The sequence below is a fragment of the Eucyclogobius newberryi genome, unplaced genomic scaffold (assembly GCF_026437365.1).
Source record: "Eucyclogobius newberryi isolate DKJ021-1_F unplaced genomic scaffold, fEucNew1.0.hap1 SCAF_13, whole genome shotgun sequence".
Lineage (NCBI taxonomy): Eukaryota > Metazoa > Chordata > Actinopteri > Gobiiformes > Gobiidae > Eucyclogobius > Eucyclogobius newberryi.
Genome location: NW_027315757.1, coordinates 28,539,246 through 28,548,754, shown reverse-complemented (window position 1 = coordinate 28,548,754; position 9,509 = coordinate 28,539,246). Strand labels below are relative to the sequence as shown.

The 9,509-nt window shown below is 41.7% G+C and overlaps 1 protein-coding gene across 1 annotated transcript; it reads right to left on the bottom strand.

The window, feature by feature from the left end:
- Nucleotides 1-4,502: 4,502 nt before the first annotated feature.
- LOC140358445 (transcription factor Sox-9-B-like) lies at nt 4,503-6,761 on the bottom strand. The gene is made up of 3 exons (XM_072443287.1): nt 6,119-6,761; nt 5,643-5,890; nt 4,503-5,520 (listed from the first exon to the last, which is right to left on the bottom strand). The coding sequence occupies exons 1-3, from the start codon at nt 6,547-6,549 to the stop codon at nt 4,817-4,819; spliced, it is 1,383 nt and encodes a 460-aa protein (XP_072299388.1). The 5' UTR covers nt 6,550-6,761; the 3' UTR covers nt 4,503-4,816.
- Nucleotides 6,762-9,509: the final 2,748 nt, after the last annotated feature.

Below are 9,509 nucleotides of genomic sequence, written 5' to 3'. Positions count from 1 at the left end.
TTTATCATTTATAATAAAACATGCTGCAAAAGAGTTGATTAAAATGTAATTTAAACTAAATAAAGACTGTATAAAGTGATATTTCTTTACTTCTGCGGGTCATTTTACACACTCAAACCTCAACTTGCACTTTTGAAAGCACATTTTAGATGATTTCTGTTGGATTGACATAGTATCGTTTGAATATTGTTACACATGTTGTTGTATGTGAGAGCCTTTTGTTCTAAATAAGTTGTACCTGAAATAGAAATTCAAGTTTCAGTGCAGGTAAAAGTGTAGCTCATACATATTTTCATATCACAATGACAGAGGACAGGTTATTATCAAGGACGCAAGAAGAATAGTCTGTGATATTCTTCAATTGTTTATTCTTTAATCAAAATAGCACTGTGTCTCATCACTTACAATTGAACAATATAAACTTGTTGGGCGCTTAATATCAGTATTAATAGTCAAACGATTGCTGATGTCCTTACTCGTGCTGGTCAAACATAAGTGTGTGCGTTCTACATGTGGCAGCGTTCATCAGCCTCACTATGCACTCTCTACACCTGTTCCTCCAGCTGCTGCTACAAAGCACTCTGGGAGCTGTTCTTAATTCCACGTGTTTTGTTCTGGCTCGAATGGCAGGAGAAGAGCACAGTCACAGTTTACATGGCCTATATTATCGGCTATCTCTTCTACATAACCAGAAACTGCAAAGTGCTGGGCTCCTGTGGAGAAAATAACAGAGTATAAAGCAGGACAAACCCAGCTCCATGTTCAATTATACTGCAAAAGCAAAAGCGAGGGAATTAAGAAAACCATAGAAAACAGACTTTCAGTATTAGGAATATTATACATATACCAACCCACAATAACAGTTACATTACCTGAACTTTACTTGTGTTTGTCAAGCTGCTGTGCTATTTGCATAAGGGACTAACCTTTTACCCATCCTCCATTTATTGACCTAACACAGGGCCAAACACAGTCATTTGTATCAACTGTTACATTGTAAGGTCTTTAAATAACTTCATATTTTGCACATAACCCAGCATAATTCTCTTTTGGTTGATAATATATCCGGAATGAGGTAAGATACAGAATGCAGTATCATTTCCCACGACCATCCTTTTATGTTGTCTGCAGACCGACTCTTTGCTCCACCAAACATCCCAAAGAGACAGTTTCTTACTTTTCATTTTCTACATCAGTACACAGTCAAATCAAATTGATGTTACACTATCTCTTATTTAATCCTATCACTTAAAGAGCCTTGCAAATTGGCTAAAGCTATTAGGAATAGCCTGAGGCTGATAACAAGATTTTCTCTTCACTTTTTTGTTACACAAGACCTTGAAATAAATTATATTATACAAATTATAATAATGTTATCATATCAATAAAGTATTTGTTAAAAAGACCAATAAAACAGTTTCCCCCCTGATGGAACCACCCAGTGGCCCTCACCTTGCCTCCCAAAGGGCTGAGTGCAGCTCATGAGGCCTCAGACACACTTAATAGGATTATGGTAATATCATTTTGTGCCGCTGACCCCAGACCGCTGCCAGGTTTCTTGCAGATCCTTGGACAAAGGCAGGAGCTCACCCAGGCTTCTGCAGGCTGGCTCTGCTCCTTGGCACAGGGCGCTGTCCTCATGGGCCCGCAACAAGATGGATGACGGGAGGGCAAAGTCTCACTTCCTAAAGACTTCTCCAACAATGAAGAGAGGAAAATGCAGAAAAATGCAGTTAGTCATTTGATGTTGATAACTTTGTACAAGTTTGCTTTCAGTTTTAGTGCACCCGTCTATAAGATCAGGATGTAGGCAATCTTTCCAGTCACTTGAATCATGCACACTGTAGTTCTTGAGCTGAAGCAGGGGTTCCCATGGAGACAGCCTTGTGCTCAGCTTGTCTAGCTCTGTGATTTAACAGCATTTGCCCTGCTATATCTGTCTTATTGGTTTAGTAACTTTTTTGTTGACTGGACCATTTAAAAGGGACTTAGTGCATGGGGTCAATCTGTGTTCATGGGTGGAAAAGTGTTAAGTATGTTTGAAACTTTATTTCAAGAATAAAGCATTAATTTGATTATCCTGACACCGAATACAGAATTACAAAGCAAAATGTAAAGTCATATACACATTGTTCTTATAGACATTTTATTGTTGCCCAGTGTTTGGTGTTTTTGCCCCTTAAAGACCACCCATTGGGACTGATGGGGGAAGACGTCTCTGTGGAATAATAATGGGCTCTTCCTGGGAAAATTACCCATGAAAATGGCCTGTCTGAAAAAAGAAAGACATTTTAGGTCTTGTTTCTAGGCTCTGACAAAAGCATCCATCAGATGTAGATCTGAGGACGAGAGGCTCTGGGGCTGGTTTGGACCTCTGCAGTGGGACCCCTCATAATATGCTCTTGAATAAAGGCAATTAAAGACTGTTTCTCACCCCTCACCTTTCTATTTTTCTATCCTACTCTACAGAAAAAATGTAATATGGATTTTTGTTCCTTTATTTCTAAAATGCTAAAATGTATTATTATTATTATCATTATTAACAATATAATATAACAACATACTTCATAAAAAATATGATTTACCCTGATGTGTACACTATACAAGGTAAGCTCATTATGTTATCTGTAAGTAATGCTTTACATAGGGCAATACTTTAATACTAAACATCTATCTGTCTCTTCTGATGAGGAAACATCATGATCGCCAATACCCAAAATGCTGTGTTCTCTGCAGCGCCTGCTGTGAGCCCCGGGACGTGCTCACTGGCCCCCCTCGAGGCCTGGTCCTCCGCTGTGCCCTGGCTTCATGTCCCTCAGGGGGTCACTGGGGTCATGTGTCTGCCCTCTGGAAATAGAAGAGACAACATCACAATCCACACCATTGGTGTTGGATGTGTAGTTTTAGAAAGTACTTTTGAAGAGTTCATTTGCAAAACAGATATTAGTAATTGCCACTTAAAAAAAGTAATTGAAGGCCACAGTGTTTGAGTCCAATCAAAATATTGTTCCATCTCTCCTTAATAAAAGCCACTCAACATATGAGGTTAAAAAATGAATGTAAATGAGATATTTGTTTTTGGAATTGAAACTCTTCTTATACATTCCGTAAAATCCAAACTAAAATATTATAAATTAGTTGTAAAATACATTAAAATACTGAACTCTTCTAAAACTGTAATTGTTATTATGTTTTGGTATTTTGTTAGAGATGAAATGAGGCATGACACAGACAAATACTGGTTTTCTGCGCACATCGCCTCTTCACTAGACTTTTCTGGACTTTTTGCTGAGCAGTCACTGTGAGTAATTTAAGAACAACCTTCAGGTTTCAACACAAAGCTGTAGTACCTGATTGTGTTTACACTGTCCCTGATTTATTAGGTCTCTTCTATTGCAGTATTACTTATCCTGTAATGAATAAACAATATTCAATGTCTGTTTGTTTCTTGAAGTCACTCTGTATATATTGGGGAGGGTGCAGTCATACGTCTTTTCAAAAGTTTGTGGTTAAAACCTTATGAGCTCACGATGTGAGGCCTGCAGCAGAAACCCCTGTGCTCGGTCTGACAGGGCAAGTCCCACACACAACACTATAATCTATCAGGAAAGAAGAGAGGAAGGGATCACACTGTCGAGCTGATGCCCTGTCATTGTACTTAGGAAAGTGAACATCAAATAATAAGAATAAAAATGAATCCATGAGTGAAAATATTATTTTTTTGTTTTTTGATTTATTGCAAACAATATAATACAAAAGATAAGCTTTTAAGACAATACCATTTTACCTAGCACAGCTGCATTATCAAGTTGATAAGGAGAACTAATGATACAGAATGGGATATAAAAGGAACTAAGATCATCCAGTTGATTCCAGCAATTTCCATAATAATGATTTGTTAGAAACAAAACAAAGAGATAATGTCCAGTTGTCCTCACTAGAATTCATTGTGATACATATTCTGTACACAGCTAGGACGTAAATAAAAAGAACATTTACAAATGATAAATTAAACAAATCTGTATCACAGCAGACTTGGTTAGCTGCTGGTAAAATTAAACACTAATTGCAAATAGTTATTTTCACATAAAATTAATGCTAATGAATAAATTAGGAAAAGGGCTTCAGAGAAACAGTTATGAAGAGCAAAGCAGGCTTGGAGCTGCTGGAGAATCAGGTCAAAGGTCACTTCCTGTAACCGCAGGAGCAGAAGTCAGAAGTATGCTGAGGTTTTGACACAGCCATGGCAGACAGCAGCCCCAGAGGCAACTACGGCATCAAGGTAGCAACCAGACACAAATGACACTACACACAGTAAAGCCTCAGGAGAAGGCATGGCACTCTGAGCCCGAGCAAGAGCAAGGTGAATATTCATGACACAGTCACATTAGGGTACCTACTGCTCAAGGTTTGCCTCTTAAAGGAATGACATCTAAATATTTACAGTAAAGGCGGAATGTCCATCATAAGACAGCAGTGTCAGTAAACAGATTCTTTACACATACTTTCTATATAAAACCCACGAGAAGAAAGGCCACTTTTACCCAGCATTCTGACCCTGTGAAGTCCTCACAATATGAGGGCTGTTCATGGCAGTGAAGGCAGAAGCAGATACATACACAGTACATACTAAAATATTTATAACCTGTATCTCCTCACAGAGGATTCTTTAACAACAAACTGTATCTAAAAAAATAGAATTACAATTTCAAACAATATATAAAAGGCACTGTCGGGAGCCAATCCAAAGGTATAATTTCAGAATATAAAAAGTCTTTGTTTTTCTACTGGCATTATGTGCATTAGAGTCACTGTCTCACGGCCTGGAGAGCTGTGTGTAGATGGGCTGCTCCCAGTGCTGTGGACTGTGGTTCTGTGGGACAGAGGGCACCCCAGCGCTGTCTGCGATAGGGGTGTACATGGGCCTCTGGCTGGGGCTCATGTAGCTGAACGTGGAGTAGAGGCCAGAGCCCTGGCCCGCGGCGTGGCTGTAGTACGCGTTAGTGCCCTGTTCTGAATACTCGTACTGTGCTCTGGTGATGGAGGGGTAGGAGCCGCTGTAGTGCTGCAGGTTGAAGGAGCCGTAGGTAACGTGCTGAGGAGAGCCCTGCTGCTCTCTGTAGTGGCTGGGACTCAGCTGCTCTGTCTTGATCTGGGTGGTTCTCTGTTGCTGCTCTCCATTCAGGTTGGTCAGTGTGTGCTGCTGCTGTTTGTTCATCCAGGCACTGTTCTGAGCCACAGCGCCACTGCTCATGCCATAGCTGCTAGAGTAAGCGGCCTGAGCGGCGCTCGCGTGGCTATGGGGCGGAAGGTACTGGTCAAACTCATCCACATCAAAGCTGCCCATGTTTGAGATGACCTCACTGCTCAGCTCCCCAATGTCCACTGCACCAAAGTCAATGTTGAGCTGGCGACTGGTGCCCTCCTGCGCAGGCCGGCTCTCGCGCTTCAGGTCAGCCTTGTTGGACGGCAGATCAGTTTTGGGGGTGGTGGGTGGAGTGGGTGGACCCTGGGACTGACCTAGGGAAAAGATAGAGGAGAAAAATTAGCATTTCCTTTGCATGTAAAAATCAGCATTAATCCACGGTGTATATCATATTCATCATGATTTTATGTAATTTACCAAAAGTGTGTGGACTTACCAGAGTGTTCTCCAGGGGAATGCACGTCCCCCATGCTGGACGCAGGGGAATCCGCCTGCTGCAGTGCCTTGAAAATGGCGTTAGGGGAGATGTGCGTCTGCTCGCCGTCCTCTGCATCGCTCGCACCATTCTTGACAGACTTTCTCCGCCTGGGCTGGTACTTGTAGTCAGGGTGGTCCTTCTTATGCTGCACCCTCAACCGTTCAGCTTCTTCCACAAACGGCCGCTTCTCAGACTCATTCAGCAATCTGTTCACAATAAATAAAAAATAATAATTTAAAATGTGAAACAACAAACATGCCGCTGGCAAAATGTACGTGTGTGCCTATTTTATCAGGACTCCACAGACAATGTAACACCTAAAGTAATGAAGAATATGAAAAAATATACTAATTAAAATAACTAACACGTAATTTGTGCGAGTTTGGGTCTGCCAATGCCATGGTTAACTCTAGATATAAAGTGTATTTTCTTACCTCCAGAGTTTGCCGAGGGTCTTGCTGAGCTCCGCGTTGTGCAGATGCGGGTACTGATCGGCCAGTTTCCTGCGCGCAGCCTGAGCCCAGACCATGAACGCGTTCATGGGTCTCTTGACGTGCGGCTTGTTCTTGTTGGATCCGTTGACGCGCACGGGCATGGGCACCAGGGTCCAGTCGTATCCCTTGAGCACCTGAGACACTGCATCGCGGATACACACGGGGAACTTTTCCTCGTCCGTCTCCTTTTTGTAGTCGAGCGCGGACAACAGGAGATGGTTGTCCACCGGCCGAGTGTTCTCCGTGTCCGAGCCGGAGTGGGATGGACATGGTGAGCCCGCAGAGTCCTCAGACATGCAGGGGCTGGGAGCATCGGAGTGACACTTCTCCTGTTCCTCTGTCATCTTCAGGTAAGGGTCGAGGAGATTCATACGAGCTACTGTCCACGATAAAGAGAAGAAAAAGCTTCTTCTTATGTCCAAGGACCGCAGTGGCTCCACGCAAATAAACGCTCCGTCGTGCGCACAGGTTCTTGCACTATTTTGCAAACTGCAATTGGCAGTTTCCAAAGGCAAAACTGTGAGGCGGTAACTTTACTGAGAGTTGGATCACGCTCCGTGCTCTGGGACGTTTGCAGAGAATCTAAAGAAGCGCAGCACAAGCTCCGATTTATGTGGGACGGTGAGGGAGGGGGGTCCGCGGAGGCGGGACGTAATCTGACTCTGCTCCCAGCAGTGCGCCCCCAGTCAACAAGTGAGGAGACCGTTTACTCTATTCCTCCAGGCAACTCAACGTAGGCAACACAAGTTACTTGTATACTTTTATTATTATAATAATAATTTAAAACAGTCTAAAAGTACATCTGACACATTTACTAATCCATACATGATACAGAACAGCAGCCTGCATGGAACGTGAGGTTTAGTAACTCACAAAAACCTAAAGGAAAATGGTAACCGATGTAGATTGATTATCATTAAATAATACATTAGAAGCTGTTGGCCTATTTCTTAAGAGGTTTTAGATTCAGTGTGAGCTTCTGTGAAACTGTGAAGTGCGCATGAGAACAGGGCTGCAGTGCCAACTGAAACCAATAGGGGGCGACAACACTCCAGAAACTTAAGCTCATTCACGCCGATCTAATTCTGTGTAAATAAAAGAAAAGGAGCGGAATAGTTGGAAAAACTCACAGCACGGGTCTGTGGGCTATATTTTCATGAAGGCATTTTACTGACCATTAATACAACATGCAGTCCTTTCGATTTTGTTTTTGTATTTAACAGTATACAACCATTTTGTATTAAGATATTATAATATGTGTAATATCACTTCAAAACTATGCCTTCTATTTGAAATCCAACTCGCATTAATTAATATACACTACACTAACACTATGGCAACGGTCCTAATTTCTCATCATTCTGAAACCCTTGATAGCTTTGTGTAAGCCAAGTGCATCCTTATAGCTCTATGTATAACTCCTTCACGTTTGGATTTAGCAATAGTGACTGTCGTGTACTATATGAGTAACTTGCTGAGACCCCTTGACCCCGACATTTTCATTAAATACTCCCTCTTAAACATACTAGATGTGCGTGTTGTTCCAGAGTCTTGTCGGTGGGCCTTGTCAGCTCCCCTGCATGGACCTACTTGATGTAGTACAGTTCAGACATGGTGTTCTTCCAAAGGTGACTGTGGTGAGAAACACAAGAGGTTAGCACTGTTTTTGTTTCATCACGGCTTGATAGGTGTAATTACAGCCATTTCTGTAACACTTCAAAGTAACCCTAGACTTGGGCACAAAACCTTGAGCCATTTCCATCAATAAAATACATCTAAATGTTCCATCTTGTCACGTGCTGTGTTGTTGTACATTGTATTTTTATTGGGATTATAATTTTATGCAGTTTCATTTAAGCCTAATATTGTTCTTACTAGGAAATACATGTGAAAGGTTGCATTTGTTACAAGACCACCATATAGACCACTGTTAAGTCCAGGTTTGGTCGGTCTTTGTGGATTCCTCTGATCCAGCTGAAGACTTGGTGAGGACCTTGTTCTGTGCAAGTAGTTTAATTAAAGTAATTTTAACTTCCCAAATACACTTTATGCTTTTACACAAAATTACTAACTGAATAAATGGACATTACGATCATAATATTTGGTAAAACTTGTATTAAATAGAATTTGTTCTACAGCAACTGTCACCAACTGAGAGTCCCAGGCCAATGGGGGAGGGGATTGTCAGCCGTAGAAGAGGAAACCAGTGATGGCTAACACAGAGGCATCAAAGGTGCGGTGTGGCCTGTTCACACCCCCACAGGACCTCATCTGACTGTCCAAGGACCACGGGTTCCAAAGGTGGGTCCAGCACACTCTTGCTGCCCACCCTGCAGCCTGCCCAGAGCCACGCTCGATCTTGGGAAACTTCTCAGCTTGACTTCGAGCCACGGCGTTACAATTTTGAAGCAAACACTGGGGGTAAACTGCCAAATCATGTCTTCCACCAAGCAGATTCCACGACTAATGTTTGAAAAGTTTTCCTTTGGAAATGTTTGAATTTGGAGGGAGATTTGCAGATTGAATGAACACAAACACACACACACAGTCGCACACACACAGTTGCACACGCACACGCACACGCACACACACACACATATATATATATATATATATATATATATATATATATATATATATATATATAGTATATTAACCAAATTAAACTGACTTTATAATTTAGAATCGAATAAGGACCCTACAAATAGAACATATGAAATACAAAATACACATATATAGATGTATTGCATTTTTCAAGTTAGTTAGTTAGTTAGTTAGTTAGTGCAGTAACGTTTGCAGTATCCACATATGCTGGGCTCTTGCAACAATTCAACTGAATGTTTTGTTTGTGAAGTATCATAATTCAAAAATGAAGCAGTAGGACACATGAAGAGGGAATCTGATGGTGATATATATGACATAGCGCAGATATTTGTGCCTTCAACTGCACATAACTGACATCACACCTGTCTGAGACTTTCCACAACCAGTGCCAACGGCCCTGGACATGGCAGCCGTCACCGTGAGATGGAGACCTCGGAAAATGCTCCTTCCGAATTGTTTTCCTTCTTGCAGCTATTGTAATGCTGGGCACCTCCAAGGTTGTTTGCCAAACCAGATCAAGGCAGTCTGACCACAGACGACTGTCGACACTTTGTAAAGTTTGGAGATGGCAAATCATAACAAAAACCCGTAATTCCAGACTTTGGATTACAAATGTTAAGGTTGGTCAGGTGGTAGGATAAATGGACTGGTACTCCAACTTTTAATATTTAAAGAGGTCCCTAGGCTTTATTGAAGAGTACATAGAGAACAAGGGAGAGAGTGAAGA